A 16050-nucleotide genomic window follows, 5' to 3' on the forward strand; every position below is an offset into this window, starting at 1 on the left:
GTCCAACTTCACCCGAGAGCGCGCGCGGAGGGCGGGAGGGCGGCTCTCTCACAACAAAGGGCGAAATTCGGTTTCTGTGGTTCTGGGCTCGCGGAACTTGCACCGGAACTTGCACCGAGGAGGCAGCCAGGGGGAGGGCAGCGAGGACCGGGTCCCCGGGCAGGCCGGGCCCTCGGCGCGGCGGCCGCGCTCCCCTCCCCCACGCCTCTTTCTCTTTCTTTCTTCCCAGCTCCCTCGCCCCACCCGGCGGCGCCCGCTCGGCTCCTCGCCCAATGGCCGCCGGGGCCCGGCGCGCATCAGCTGATGGGCCCCGGTCCCGGCCGCCGCGAGCCAATCAGGGCGCCGGGGGCGGCCCCGGGCGGCCGATAAAGGGTGCGGGTTGCAGGCGGCCCGACAGAGCCGAGAATGGGAGAAGAGCAGAGCTGCTGAGCGCCCCGGCGAACTCCTCTCCTCTCTCCTCACCTCGCTCTCACGGCCCGCCCGCCCGCCACCTGCTCGCCGCCCAGGTAAGCACGCGGCCGGCCCCGCGGGCCCTGAGTGACGCGCGGCGCCCCGGCCTGGGTTTCGGCCCGGCCCGGCCGCCTCCCACCTGCTGTCTCCAGCTCCGCGTTTCGGCCCCGGCCGCGGGCTTCACACGCTCCCGCTTCCCGCGTGCTTGGGCCGCCGGCGGCTCCGAGTCCGCCCCGTCCGGTTGGCGACGGCGGGGCGCGCCCTCGACCGGGCTCCGAGCGGGACGGTGGGGGAGGGTGTTGTTTTGATCCTCCTTTCGCGACTTGCGGCCCGAAGCGCCGCCCCCGGAGGCCGGCGCCCTGGGTGGCTTGTGCAGTGAGCACTGAGCGGCCGCAGGGTCCCTTCGCGAGGGTGCGCGGCGCCTTCCGCGGTGGCGCGTCCGGGCAGTCCTGGTGGCACCGGGCTTTTAGACGCCCGGGTTGAGGCGGGGAGCCGTGAGCGTTGTTTGCGCGGCCAGCGGGGTCCCCGGGCTCCTGTAGTGTGACCGAACAATGGAGGGCCGGGGTCGCGTCGTGGAGAGCGGACATCGCAGTGGAGACACCCTGCCGGCTCCAGGCAGCAGCCGCGCACCGTCCCTCCAGCCGACGCAGGCTCGACCCTCCCCGGCCTCTACCCCCGAGGGGCATGGCTGGCTCGGCGAGGCCCTGAGGTCCACGCGGGCCGGAGGGGCGGGGCGCCCATTTTCAGAACCTTGAGTGGGAGGGGGCTGCTCTCAAGGTGGCTTATCCCAACTCCCCCGGGGGCGGGAAGCGGAGATCCACTTCCAGCCGCAAATTCTCCAAGAAGATCACAAATGAAGATGACGATGACCTGGAGTCTCAGGCCTCCGAGACGACCCCCACCAACTCCTGCGGCTTCGTGGCCTACTCCAACTCCGGGGAGAAACCATGGGTCAAGGCTAAGACCTTAAACCAACTCCACCAGCAGCCTATCTATTCCAATGCCTCCCGGCAGGACCGCTCCGTGTCTTTGTCCCTCTCCCCTACTCCATCACCGTCACCCTCACCCAGAAAGCTTCGTTGCTTGGACCCGCGAGAGATCCCCAGTGAAGAGAAGCATGAGCACAACAGTAAAAAGAGGAGGGCTAGAGAGGTCAACCCCAGCAGTCCCTTAGACCTTCTCTGGCAGGGGTGAGTGAGGGGGCAGGGAGGAGGACACTGCAAAGGGGGTTATCTGCAGACACCACCCTGAACTTCAGAACCCGTTCTCCCACGTGAACTTGGCACCATGTAGGCACCAGCTGCTGGCATCCAACTGGTCTCACCAAAGAACAGGAGATCTGGAACCCAGGCTTAGAGACAGTGGTCTGATGTTGGAGAGGAAAGCTGAGACTGGGTTGTAGCTTTCAGAAGTTGTCCTGGCCTTCCACGGCAGGGGTGGGAGGTGGGATTTGATGACCTGTCTTCTAGACTCTGTAGGTAAAGATAGTGTTGATTCTGTAATAGGACTGGACAGGCGAGGTCCTCCTCTTCCCCAGGGGAAGGGTGAGGCAGTTGGAGGGAGAAGCAGTTTTCAGCTGGGCAAACATGGACGGTTGCCCATAGAAACTTTGCCACTGTACTTCAGAAAGTTGCCCAAGTCATTGGAGGAGAACAGTGTGTTCCCTTTCCAGCCACCCTGGGCTAGAGAGGGAGGGGGGGACATTTCCTCTTGTATGGAGGCTGGTTTTGTGGCTTCAGAGATGTCTTCTTTTGGAGGCTTTGTGGTCATGGCTTGCCATCATGCCTTGGAGCTTTTTGAAATCCCAGATCTTTTTGATTAGAAATGGAAATTTTCTACTTGTATGGAGTCTTTAGTAAAATCCCCAGAATATTGTCATTCTCACATTTAAATCTGAAACTTGTCTTCTGAAGTGAGAATTTTACATCACACCAGTGAAAAATTACGCAGCATGCACGTTGGAGTCTGATTCAGGACAGAAACCACAGCAACCAGGTCTCTAGCTGGATTTTACTTGAATTGGAAGATGGTAAACATTCTGTCTCTGAACTTTTGTATTGTCATTTTAAAAAATAAAATAAAATTATTTCTAATTTGTTATATATGACAGCAGAATGCGTTTCAGTTCATAGGACACATATAAAGCACAATTTTTCATGTCTCTGGTAGACAGTAGAGTCTACCAAGTAGAGTCACATCATTAGTGTCTTCATACGTGTACTTGGGGTAATGATATCCAATTATTCCACCGTCTTTCCTACCCCTTGCCCACTCCCTTCTCCTCCCTCCCCTTTGCCCTATCTAAAGTTCCTCCATTTGTATTATCATTTTTGTTTCCTCCTAGTCACTTATTTCAAAAAGTTACCTACCTTAGCCACGTTGAGGGAATAAAACTTTGCACTAGACTAATGGAATTTTAGAATTGAAAGCATAGATTCTAGCTTGGAAGCTTGAGATCCGTAGTATCTGAAACTCTTCAACCTCTGAGCCCCAGGATGCCAAGAGATGTCAGTTAATACCAAGGCCTTGGTCTAGCAAGTTTTTTGTTTTGCTTTGTAAGTACTGTGTCACTGAGCTTCGTACCCAGCCCCAAGTATCTGCTTTAATTGCTTCAAAAGGTGATGTTCAGATTTTTACACCATACTCTCATGTTACTTTTGTGTAATATGAAGTTTTGAACCCTCTGAAGGCAGAGCAAATAATTGTTACTTTAGTTGTATTGAGTTTTAAAGGGACGGGCTCTCCACTACCACTCTTAATTCAATTGTGTTCCTTAAGCCATTCCTACAGGGAATCTGTTTGTAGTGGGTGTCGATAAAATTACTTTTTTTTCTTCAGAACATCTTCCATCATGGCCACCTCAGCAAGTTCCCACTTGAACAAAGGCATCAAGCAGGTGTATATGTCCCTGCCTCAGGGTGAGAAAGTCCAAGCTATGTATATCTGGATTGATGGTACTGGAGAAGGACTTCGCTGCAAGACTCGCACCCTGGACTCTGAGCCCAAGAGTGTAGAAGGTGAGATTGGGCAGAAATGGGGTACTTGCCTAGGGTGGGGGCAGTGTGGGGGTGGGCAGCAAACACCAAGGCTTTTCAAACTTCAATCAGTGTTAAGCTTCTGCATAGCCTCAAAACATAGCAACAAAGGAAGCCTTTATTTAAATGGACTCGTGTGTAAACCAATATACTGAAGAGAGAAGGTTTGAGTGTAATTTGTAGAGGATAAGGGGCTGGAGAGTTTCCTGACTTGACCATCCTACTTAACTGGCTCTAAAGCACCCCTGGGAACCCAATTTGAAAACCACCACTCTTAACTGAATATGCCAAGTAATTTGCACACTGCTGAAGTCTATGTTTAGTAGTCATATCACTGGATTTCTGCATGCAAAGTATATCCTTTAAAGTGGTTTATAAATGGGGGGGACTCACCATTTGTTTTTTGTTGGAGCCACTTTTAGAAATTTTAAATGATCTGGTTACATGTTCCTTGAGGAGTTACTATATTAGATTTGTGATCTTCATTTTTTTAGTCTAGAACAAGTTGTAGCCCTTGCCCTTCTGGGAATGGGCCAAGGGAAAAACTGTCACCTCCTGCCTACATTAGAATAGCTCATTCTTCTGCTTATATTCACATTTGGATTGATTGAATGAAGGACCATAATATGGAGCATGTAAAGTGCTATGTGGCAGGTGTTGAACAGGCCTCTGCCATCTGAGAACTCAGTCAATAGGAGAGATGAAGAAACTGACCTCTAAAACAGTGAGAAAAGTGAACTAGTGGTATGGGAGCATATGTTTTCTTCATCTGCAAAATAAGGACACAACGTTAGTTAGGACAGTCAGTGAAAGCAGGGGATGAGAGAAGGAAGCAACACAGATGTCCTAATGAAAGAACCAGAATCTTTCCCCTGTCTCTTAAATGACTGATTCACTGATTGTAATAACAAAGTACCTCATTGTCTACTGGTATAGAGTAGACTTATTTAAGTAGGGAATGTCTGTCAACCTTTGGTGGCTCTTGTGACTTAATTCTTTTAAGGAAGTGAGGGTACAATGATCTTACTTGGAATGCAGGTACATAAGTAGAGATGTTGTTTTACACAAGGATGCATTCATGCCACACTTTCTGGGAATGACAAAGTAAATCTTTAGAAACGGAAAGGTGAATGAGGGGCTGGTTATATTTCTTGCTTAAGAAGCCTTCCTATACATTTTTAACTTTCCCTTCTCTTTCTGATTCAGAGTTGCCTGAGTGGAATTTTGATGGCTCTAGTACTTTTCAGTCTGAAGGCTCCAATAGTGACATGTATCTTGTACCTGCTGCCATGTTTCGGGACCCCTTCCGCAAGGATCCCAACAAGCTGGTATTCTGTGAAGTTTTCAAGTACAACCGAAAACCTGCAGGTATGTAAAAAAAGGGTTTGGTTGTCCCTACCTCAGTCCAGCAATTCTGTAAGGGGAGGAGACATTCTGAAATCAGTATTAGGAAGACTAGACTATTAGCACTGTTTAAGAATTTGGAGGATTGAGGGTCTATCTCTCCACCTTCCATGGTCCCCTTTACTAGTTGTATACAATGATGAATTTTTAATGTTTTTGCTGCTAAGAATCCCCAGTGACAGAGCCACCTGTTTGCCTGGAAATTTTTAAGAACCTGGATTCAGAATCTTGTTTGAATCCTGAACTGCTATTTTGCTGATTTAAAAATTGAGAAAATAATAAAATCCACCTGAAAGTTGGTAAGATTAAATTATTTAATACATGCAAATCTTTTGGAACAATTGTACATCAAATATTGGTTGCTGTTTCACTAAACAGCATAGTTTATCCACTGACAAACATGAGCATCTTGGTTCCCAGATAACATACATTTGCCCTGAGGTTTGCTATAACTGCACCTTAGGGTCCCTATTTGCAGACATGTCTTTCGCAGTTGTCAGCCAGTGAGACTTAGTGACTCTACACCTTCTTTGCCTTTGCACGGGGCATTATTGTTGGTAAAGGGCGTGGGCTCTGAAGCCAAGGCAACCTTGGGTTTCCTGGCTCTGTGGCTTACCCCAAAGTGTGGGCAAGTTATCTAACAACACTTTTGAGCCTCCAAAACTGGGTGCAATGGCCATGCTTATAATCCCCACAACTCGGGAGGCTGAGGTAGGAAGATCACAAGTTTGAGTCCAACCTCTGCATTTAGAGAGATACCTTGTCTCAAAAAAGTACTTCTAATGCCCACCTCAGGGTTGTTACTCAGAAGAATATTTTTTATTTTGAAGTTCTGTTCTAGCTTGGAAATTGTTTCCAGTTGAGCTCATCTCATTTTTGTTTTTCTTTTGCACCAGCCAATGCTATATAATTTAGCACTTAAGCTCACCTGGAATGTAAGCCTCCTACAGGACAAAGTATTCTCAATAAAAATTAGACTTGGCTGGGACAGTGGTGCATGCCTGTAATCCCAGCTACTTGGAGAATGAGGCAGAAGGATTACAAGTTTAAGGCCAGCCTGGCAACTTAGTGAGACTCTTTCAAAATTTAAAATAAAGGGGCGGGGCCTGGAGGTATAGCTCAGGGCAAGGCCCCTGGATTCCATCCCCAAAACCGTGCAAAAAAATAATTACAGCTTTGGCTCTAAGTGCCTGAGAAATTAAGGGATAAATTTGACAACTAGAAGCAGCTGTCTTGTGAATAGAGGGTGGAAGTGCCTGGCATTTGGTGCTTGGGAGGTGGCCAGCATGCAGATAAGGTGAACACTTGCTCTGTTCTGAATCCACTGCCATGTGACTTGGTTGTAATTGAGTTTAATTATAACTAACTAAAGTCTTTCAGAGGATCTCCTGCAGATGTGATGTGTAAATGCAGCTTTTCCCATTTTCCTGACTTGGTGATGGGACACAAAGGTTTTCCCTAGGTCAGTTCATGATCATCTCAGCTGTGTAGAGTAGGAAGACTGTTTGCACATCAGCATCCAGGCCCAGTATATGTGTCCCTAATAGCATGTTGACTCGCTTTCTAGAGACCAATTTAAGGCACACCTGTAAACGGATAATGGAAATGGTGAGCAACCAGCATCCCTGGTTTGGAATGGAACAGGAATACACTCTCATGGGCACAGATGGTCATCCCTTCGGTTGGCCTTCTAATGGCTTTCCTGGTCCCCAAGGTAAGTCCTTTTGGATAAAAGGCAAACTAATCCTCCCCCAGGTGCTTAGTCCAGGAAAGCCCCTCTTCTCCAGAGATAGGAACAACTCTCAAAAAAAAGTTGAGACCCACTGAAAATAACAGTAGAGACATGCCTTCTTGTTACCCAAATCCAGAGATGGATGTAAATATATAAAGTGAGAAGGGGTTGAGGTGGAACCTTTGGGTCCACGAGGCTGTGGCAAAGAGGAACCCCCTAATTTCTTCATTCCCCACCTGTAGGTGAAGACAGGGATTGGGGATTCAGGAGAACAACTAGTCCAGGACTTGAGATTTCTGATTTGGGGATTTTGGGGATTTCCCCCACTTTTACCACATTGTCTTGAAACCTACAGGTCCATATTACTGTGGCGTGGGAGCAGACAAAGCCTATGGCAGGGACATTGTGGAAGCTCATTACCGGGCCTGCTTGTATGCTGGAGTCATGATTACGGGGACAAATGCTGAGGTCATGCCTGCCCAGGTAAAGGCTCTGGTCTGTCAGCTTCCTGCCCCCTGAAGATGTCGGGGTAGGTAGGCAAATGGGGGCTTGGGCTAGCAAGGGCTGCTGATGCACCAGTCACTAATCCACAATTTCAGAGTGGGTTGGAGTAGAGGTGGGAAGAAAGCAGGCTTGAGCTTGAGTTCAGATGAGCAGCTGGCTTTATTGTAAAGGCCAACCTTCTCATTCTTTCTAGTGGGAATTCCAAATAGGACCTTGTGAAGGAATCCACATGGGAGATCATCTCTGGGTGGCCCGTTTCATCTTGCATCGCGTTTGTGAAGACTTTGGAGTGATAGCTACCTTTGATCCCAAGCCCATTCCTGGAAACTGGAATGGTGCCGGCTGCCACACCAACTTTAGTACCAAGGCCATGAGGGAGGAGAATGGTCTGAAGTGAGTGTCTGCTGTGGGGGTCATGTTTATTCTCAAGTGAAAAAGGCTTGGGAAGGGAATATCAATCTCTTTACGTCTCTTTTTGTTTTGCCAAGTATTTGTATAGGGGACAGGTGAGCTGAACTTCAGGCTACAAATGCCTTAGCTCTTGACAATTGGCTTATTTTTTTCTAATTCTGTCGTTTTGTTCTCATTTAGAAAGTACCAAATAATACTCAAGGAATAGAATTAAAGATGGTGATAGGGAAAGTTTAAAAGTATTTAATAAGAACTAATTTAGTAACAGTACAGGCACATAGATTGGTGCTTATGGGTGGGAGAAAGTCTTTCAGCACATAATGCCTTGGTGCTACATGTCAGGCATTCTGAGCACTGGGGTACATAGTAACAAGGCGGTCACTGGTGTGAGTCATGGAGTATTGGTTGTGCTGGTGAACGTCAGTCCTGGATGTCTACCTGTTCTTGTCCTTGAAGGGAGGATTTTTTTGGTGATAAGGTTAACCCTCATCTTGTGGTTTGTTTTTGATTTTTATTTTTTTAGGTACATTGAGGAGGCCATTGAGAAACTAAGCAAGCGGCACCAGTACCACATTCGTGCCTATGATCCCAAGGGGGGCCTGGACAATGCCCGGCGCCTAACTGGATTCCACGAAACCTCCAACATCAACGACTTTTCTGCTGGCGTGGCCAACCGTAGTGCCAGCATCCGCATTCCCCGGACTGTCGGCCAGGAGAGGAGGGGTTACTTTGAAGACCGTCGCCCCTCTGCCAACTGTGACCCCTATTCAGTGACAGAAGCCCTCATCCGCACGTGTCTTCTCAATGAAACCGGAGATGAACCCTTCCAATACAAAAACTAAATGGACTAGACCTCAGCCGTCAAGCCCCTCCTAGTTCTGCCTCCCACTCCAACTCTTCACCCTCTGTGTTGTCCTGCTTGTCCCGATTGTAACTCAAAGGGTGGAATATCAAGGTCTTTTTTTATTCCTCATGCCCAGTTAATCTTCCTTCCTTTGGCCAGGATAGAGGTGTTACGTTTTTAATCTCTTCACCCCCAGCCCCCTTTTCTTGACAGTGAGGCTTTTTTTTAATGCGCTAATGGGAAGGGGTGCCTATCAGGCATGGCTGTGGGATGCAGCATGTTCTGGGGAAGCAGGGAGGTACATTTTCTTCAAGGTTGCTGAAAGAGGAGGCCTGGTGAGGTTAGGTTAGAATTCCCCTTTGTGTGGAAAGCTCTATTTCTTAAGCTATAACTATAGAGAAGGTGGGGTGGCCCTCAGCGAGGGAAATGCCCTGGTCTCCTACTGCAGCACTTCCCTTGCTTGGGGCTGCATTCCCTTCCGTGGACACAAAGCTGGGTAAACTGATAGAAAGCCCTGTCTTAAAGAAAAAGATCTTAGTGCTTGGTCCTTCATTTATAACACAAAGCAGAGTAGTATTTTTATATTTAAATATAAAAACAAAAAAATTATGGGTGTGTGGGTATGTGTTTTTCTAAGGGAGGAAACCATCCTGGTCACTGGGTGCTAAATTTGAAGCAAATACTTTGGTTTAGAAATTAAAGAGATCCTTTGGAGCAGGGGTGGGGAGTGTGGTACTGGGAAAGTTGGTTACTAGGGGCGCTTAGTCTTCATTATCACTTAAGGGTTGCCCTGCCCTGTTCACCCTTCTTAAGGAGGTGGACCCTGGACGGCTGCCAGGTGAATGACATTACTGGTGGTCACCTGAGCCCAGTGGCGAGGTTTAAGACCCGCATAATTGTCCATGGGTTTCTGGGAGCGAGTTGGCTGGCCCACATGAGAGCGTTCCTGCAGAAGGCATTGGGTTATTTTTTGGTGAAACTAGCATGTCACTAAAGCAGGCCTTTTGATACATTAAATTTTTTAAAAGCAAAACAGAAGTTTAGATTTTAATCAAATTTGTAGGATTTCTAAGTCTAATTTTTCAAAATTGTCTGCTTCAACCATCTCTTTCCACTCTCCTCTTGGAGGAGTTGGGGACAGGGCTGGAGTGAAAATACTTGTAATGTTGTATCCTAGTGTCTTTCCTCCCAGTGCAGAATATTCCTTTCTTAAGATTCCTAAGGAGTTATTCCTTTTTTCTTTTATAATAAACAAGCCCCCTCTCCATTTCCCCTACTGTTCCCTGGTTTTTGTGCTGGCCACAGCAGGCCAGCTGTGGTTTTCTCTTGCCATGACAACTTCTAATTGCCGTGTACAGTATGTTAGAATTAGATAACTTCTTGTTGTAAACAAACTGTAACTGTCCAGAGCAGCGCTTATAAATCAACCTAACATAAGATCTCTTCTGACTTGTTTCTTTGTGGTTGTTTAAAAAAAAAAAAAAATTATGTGCCATTTCATTTCTGTATTTCCTAACAAAAAAAGGGAGAGTGTTTTGTTTTTGGAGGCAAACTAAGCTCAGGTCTCTCAGCTCTTTGAATTTTTAAAACTGTGGAGTCACATTGATGATGAGCTTTTTCCTTGTGCCTCTGACTTGGGATATTTGGGATCCCAGGGGTTGTCCTCACTGGGACCGTTGGGTCACACCACGTTGACATTTCCTAGCCTTCCACTTCTCCCCTTTCTGTGAGCCAGAGTTAGGTTTTGACTAGCACTGCTGTGACATGGTTTCCAACAGTCCTGGCTTATTTTAAAATAACAGCTTAAAGTATTTAATGTGTGATTAACTGGTTATATTAGTCCTGTTCTTCCCGTATTCATTCTCTGCCCAGCTGCCAGTGATTAAATAGCAAACACTGACCATGTTGCTACCCTGGACAAAATCGTCCAAGGCTGGCATAAACTTGTCCTTAGTTCTTACCCAAGGTGCACTCAGCAGGCTCCACATTGATGCCTCCGTGTCCTTGTTCTTGGTCCCTGGAGGTTCCACTTATTCTGGCCTATTCCTACTTTAGTGTGTTCCTTACTTAGTTGGATCGAAGCAACCTCCTCCTCCCATGGTGCTGAGCACACATCTCTGACAAAAAACAGCTATCTAACATGAGTTCAAACATGCAGTACTGTTGAGACTGGTGGGCAGAGTGATTGTTTTTAAAGTGGTTGGTGCGTGCTATCAGTTCGGAGGCAGCTGGGGCCTGTTAAATGACAGTTGTTAGAGATGACAATTTTCTTCATGCAAGTGTCTCTTGTTCTAGCCTTGTATAATCCTAGGTATGCATGACTTCCTAGGAACATTGACCCATAATGACATAATTTTCAAGTAGGGGCATCCTACCTAGTGATTTGCTGAGTGTGGTCTTGGTTTACACCTATTGCTCTAGCGTGATTGTGTGCCCTCTCAGCACTTTTCCTGGTTTGATGTTTATGCAGTTAGTCTCATTTCAACTGAGCCTCTACTTCTACTTCCCCAACCTGATTGCTTCCCTTCACTGGGTCACTCCTACAAGTAGACAGAAGAGGCAATGGCCAGCCCCAGCACAGTGGGTTTTTGTTCATTGTAATCAATTCACAGACAAGATCACATGAAATCTGTTTATGGTAAAATCAGAATTTAGGTGGAAACATTTTCTTCTTGACTCTCAGCTAGAATTGGTTTTGATCTACAGGTCACAGTGCAATTCCCTTGTGTTTCTAAGCTGTTTCTTATAGCTCATTTAGCAGACACCAAGTTACATGGTAACTTTTATCAGTGATAGATTAAACAGGTTGATGAGACAGATTAAACAACATGGCCCATGCCTTCAGCCTTAAAGATACAGACCAGTGTTCACCAAAGGTTCTCCATATACCCCATAAACATGAGTTCCCTGAATTATCTTTCCAATTAAATAAAAGCTAATAGAGGAGTCTTAAGGAATTCCTTTGATAGATGCTTTCTAGGGCCGTTTTAAAAGATCTATATTATTGCTGACAGAATGCTATATTAATGGTTAAAAGTTCTTGAACCACTGCTTCCTGCTGGGGCTCCAAATAGCTCATAGCTAACTCCAGCTACTGGTCCATCCTTATACCAATAAGGTGCAATGTCTAGAAAGCAGCTTGTTGTCCCAAAGAAAGCAGAAGTCCCATCAGTCAACAGGACTTTTCAATTGTAAACCATGAGCTGGGCATGGTGACACACGCCTGTAATCCCAGTAACTACTGAGGCTGAGGCAGGAGGATCACAAGTTAGAAGCCAGCTTCAGCAACTTAGCAAGGCCCTAACCAATTTAGTGAGGCCCTGTCTCAAAATAAAGAGGGCAGAGGATGTAGCTGGGCTTAATCCATAAAACCAAAATAAATAAAAGGCAACTATAATAAACTATGAATTCAGTGATTCTGCTTTTCTTCTTACCACTATATTCCCAGACCTATCTCATTGCCAGCATTACTTGTTTAAAGAGTTGTTTGATTGTTGGTACTGGGGATTGAACTGAGGGGCACTTAATCACTGAGCCACATCCCCAGTCCTCTTTACTTTTTATTTTGAGACAGAGTCTTGCTGAGGATGGTCTTGATCCTGTGATCCTCTTGAGTCTCTGGGATTACAGGTGTGCACCACTGAGCTATTAAGCATCAGTTTTCTGAGCTTTAAGCCTACAGCTCTACTTACTAGATGTTGTCAAACCTGTAAAGTCTGGATTGCTATAACTCCAGCAGTGGCACTAAGGTGAAGTTTTCTGTTACTGAGTTTAAAAATAATTGAACCATGTGTTGTTTTTCACTACAAAACACAGCCCCACAAAAGCTTCTGAAGTGTGAAATGGGAAAGAACCAGTGCTTGCTCTGTTAATTCTGTTTGGAATCGGGCTGCCAAGAGCCTCATGTTGCTTTATGTTATAACTAATATAAAGTGGCAATTCATATAACTCCAAAGGCTTCAGACAATTACTCCTGTAAACAAAGTGGGCTGATTAGAGCCTTGCCATTTTATAGCCCTTAGCTCAATCACCAACCATAAAAATGTGTAAAAGAGTATAATGTATAAAAAATTTCACGCTTGAACTGGGGGTGTAGTTCAAGGGATGCCTAACATGAGCAAAGCCCTGGGTTTAATCCCCAGTACTGCAAAAACAAAGTTTTCATTCTTGTTTTCACAATATGCAATATACATATACATGATATAAGCATACATATTTGTGAGGACGTGCATATGCATATGATTTGAATAAACAATACTGATCTTATGTAGCACTCCCCCACCCCAATATATAATATCTTAAAGAGACAGAGACTATCTTCCAGAAAAAAATACACATGAGATTTTGCTGAGCTGAAAAGGCTGTCGCTGGGTATAGGAAGATGAGATGTGAAAACTATGATCATTCTTCAAGCAGATTCCTGCTGTCAGCTCTTTCTAATGAGCTCCCCCTTCCTCTGTGCTTTGTGGACAAGAGTTTCTCAGGTTCTGTCAACCAGTAAGTAGGTTGACTGCACGGAGCCCCACTAATAAAGGAGAGGAGTGGCCTTGTCCAGTGTTATGGAGGAAGTGTCCAGGCAGTTCCTATTGTTATTCAGTGAATTGCTTTTCAGGGGCCTTAGACCTCAGCAAATTACTTGCATTGTTTTGAAATCTCAACTTGTCTCAGTGTGGTCAGCTCCTCCACCATATGGCACAGTCAGCAGATCTGTTGACTTAACTCCAGTGGGCACTCAACCGCTAAATCTAAATTGTTGAAGCCTTTTTGCACTTGCCTCTCAATAAAGGTTTAGAATAACTCCTCCCTTGTGACTCCGTCACACAACTCTATGGATGTTCAATTGGAGAGTCATTCAAGATACTGCCCACAAATTAATAAATAAAATGGAGGCCAAATGGACACAATGTTGGTGTTTTGGTGTGAGCAAATGAATAAGTGCAAGGAAATCCTTCTGTTTCCTCTTCTCCATCTCCATACCCCACCTCCTCTGAAAGCTAATAGGTTTTACTGGCCTTACAAATAGTATGGGATTTCTGGGACTATGCTATGTATATAGGCTTATCCTCAAATGATTTTATGAACTATTTTGATAACTCTACTCAAGTAATGGTATCGAATAAAGTGTAGAACCACATTGGGGGAGGAGAGACAGAAGGATGTTTTGGGAGAAGTAAACACTTCTCATTTCTGGAAAGGAACTCTAATTGAGAGCCAAGTTTAGAAAGAATACAGTAGAAGGATGCACTGTCTCAGAACTTCTATTAGAGGAGAGGACCTGTCTCCTCAAGCTACTACCAGCTTCATTCCTAGGTGAGTTTAGGATCTAGAAACTGCCAATCTAGTAACATTTTTTACATAAACACATTTCTGGCCTAGCTGCTTAGGTAAGCAGACTTTCAATAAATGTTTGTTGAATTTTCTGTGGTCCGAGAGAGGTCACTACTAGAAGAGTGACTAACAAGAGTGGGCAAGTGGGTAGAAGTCAGAAGGCGGCACTTCATCCTTAACAATTAATCTTAGATGTTAATGGTTTGTGTACAAGCTCCTAGAGTTAATTTTCCATCCAAGTATCAACCAGGTCTGACCTGCTTAGCTTCCAAGATTGGGTGTGGTCCAGGTGATAGGACCAGAGAACCCACAGATAATCCTTGATTATCGGATCCAGAAATATTCTCCTCTCCCTAATCCCAAATGCAGGGCCTTTGGGGATGATCATTCACAATTTGCTATAATTTGAAGGCAGCTAAATCTTTCAAGCACCTCCTTTCCCATGGGAGGGGAGAATTGGGAACATACTTAGTCTCTCTGTGGCTTTAAATGATTCACTTCTACAGAAATTGACATCATTCTTACAGAATCAGCCTTGGATAAGCCAGGGACATCCCCTAAATTCCTTCCATATTTCTTATTCTAGCCTGAACCATCAAAGCTGCTCTGGGCTGAATTTGCTATCTTGGAATTCTTGAATTTTTATTTTTATTTTTTAGGGGAGGAGTACCAGGAATTGAACCAACCACTGAGCAACATCCCCAGCCCTATTTTGTATTTTACTTAAAGACAGGGTCTCACTGAGTTGCTTAGCACCTCACCATTGCTGAGGCTGGCTTTGAACTCGTGATCATCCTGCCTCAGCCTCCCAAGCCACTGGGATTACAAGTGTGTGCCACTACACCCAGCCTCTTGAAACTTTTGATTTTGTTATTGCACATAAAGGTTCATAGCATGTCTTTGGGGGAAAATTCATGAGACAACATTTAATATTAGTAGTAACAGGAATATTTAACCATAAATATTGTAGTGATATTAGTAATAGGAATATCTAACCACTCCTTTCAGGGAGAACTCTGGAGTTCTAAAGCTGGGTGACAGTCATGCTCAGGTAGTTCAGTCCAACATGCTCCATCCCTGAGGGTTATATGCCATTGGAAAAGCTCACAGTGTGTTGTCAGCTGCTGCATAACAAATTGCCCCCAAATGTAGCAACTTAAAATAGCAAGTATTTATTATCTCATAGATTTTGCCAAGGGTGGGGAACCTGGGCATGTTTAACTGCATGGTTCTACCTCAGGGTTGCAGTCTTTGAAGATTGACTAGGTTCAGGGCTTTGTCACGTGGATCTCTCCATAGTGTTGCCTGTGACAAGTCTTTCCCCAAAGTGAGTGCTATAAGGGAGAAAATGAGAGGGGCTGAATTCCTTCCACTGAAGGGGAAGGGCCAGCTCCACCTCTGCAGAGAAGGACTGGTTCAGGTTACAGAGTTACCCTGGGGAGAAAGGCCTTCCTTTAAGGTTTCTGGCTTCCTTTGACTCCTTTAATTCCTTTAGTCTTGTAAATTCTTTAAATTATGCCCTCTTGTCTATCAGAGAGTGATATTGGGGTCTGTAGCTCAGGGGTTGAGGTATAGAAAGCTTGCCTAAGCATGCCCTGGTTCCATCCCATAGTAGGGGGGAAAAAAAAACACAAACAAAAAAAGGATTTCCATCAGGGCTTGGTGATGCACAGCCCATAATTCCAGCAACTTGGGAGGCTGAGGCAGGAGAATCACAAATTCAAGCAATTTATTCTTAGCAATTTAGTGAGACCCTCAATAGCTTAGTGAAACCCTGTCTCAAAAATTAAAAATAAGCAGGACAATGGGGTGGGGTGGGGGGGCGGGTAGTTCAGTGACAAAGTGCCCCAGATTTCCCTAGGACCCAAAGTAAATAAATACATAAAGGATTTCCGGTTCCGTTTCTGGGGAGAGAAAAGGAGTGTTGCTTCTTTCCTTCTCTTTATCCCAAACAGAAGGCGGGCTCTCTAGGAGCCTCTCAGGAAACCTGGAACAGCAAAGAAGAAAGAGGCAGTCTCCATAGGGCCATAAAACCTCCAAACTGCTTAGTTTATGTAAATAGTAAAGGGAATTTCTAGACTGGACTCCTGTAGGCTTTCCAAAGCCAGTTGCAATTTCTTCATCCACATTAGCCCCACTACAAACCCAAACCTGTGTGCTTCTTCCTGAAGCATCTTCCCATCAAAGACTCTTGATTCTTGTAAACATGTTACACCTGAATTAAAATATTTGGGGAAGGCATACAACACAATCTGATCAATTTCCTTTTCACCCTAGGCCAAGTTTTCTTCGGTCCTAAAAAAAATGACTTTATGGATCAGCTCTTCTAGAGCTTGCAGGGG

General features: G+C 45.6%; 2 protein-coding genes across 4 annotated transcripts in view; one reads left to right on the forward strand and one right to left on the reverse strand.

Annotated features, from left to right (window-relative positions):
• Positions 1-1456, reverse strand: part of LOC144256815 (uncharacterized) — a 50622-nt gene extending 49166 nt beyond the window's left edge. For both annotated transcript variants that reach the window (XR_013344254.1, XM_077802276.1), the window contains exon 1: positions 590-1456. Coding sequence is in view for 1 of the 2 variants with exons in the window: in XM_077802276.1 (XP_077658402.1) it covers positions 590-1136 (547 nt within the window). In the remaining variant the exon portion in view is untranslated. The remainder of the gene's footprint in view (positions 1-589) is intronic.
• On the forward strand, positions 391-9819 carry Glul (glutamate-ammonia ligase). Of its 2 annotated transcripts, XM_077802275.1 has the most exons (8): positions 391-506; positions 1465-1640; positions 3289-3467; positions 4692-4853; positions 6457-6603; positions 6977-7104; positions 7319-7518; positions 8060-9819. In XM_077802275.1, the coding sequence occupies exons 3-8, from the start codon at positions 3302-3304 to the stop codon at positions 8376-8378; spliced, it is 1122 nt and encodes a 373-aa protein (XP_077658401.1). In that variant the 5' UTR covers positions 391-506; positions 1465-1640; positions 3289-3301; the 3' UTR covers positions 8379-9819. The 2 variants fall into 2 exon arrangements, with proteins under 2 accessions (XP_077658401.1, XP_077658400.1); XM_077802274.1 differs by lacking the exon at positions 1465-1640.
• The last annotated feature ends 6231 nt before the right edge of the window (positions 9820-16050 follow it).

This window comes from Urocitellus parryii, chromosome 9 (assembly GCF_045843805.1).
Source record: "Urocitellus parryii isolate mUroPar1 chromosome 9, mUroPar1.hap1, whole genome shotgun sequence".
Taxonomy (NCBI): Eukaryota; Metazoa; Chordata; class Mammalia; order Rodentia; family Sciuridae; genus Urocitellus; species Urocitellus parryii.

Bases quoted from the DNA above. Each gene is read 5' to 3' on its own strand.
- Glul (XM_077802275.1), top strand. From the start codon at position 3,302: ATGGCCACCTCAGCAAGTTCCCACTTGAACAAAGGCATCAAGCAGGTG. The intron at 4,854-6,456 runs GTATGTAAAAAA...CTCGCTTTCTAG, and splicing joins GTACAACCGAAAACCTGCAG to AGACCAATTTAAGGCACACC. The intron at 6,604-6,976 runs GTAAGTCCTTTT...TGAAACCTACAG, and splicing joins TGGCTTTCCTGGTCCCCAAG to GTCCATATTACTGTGGCGTG.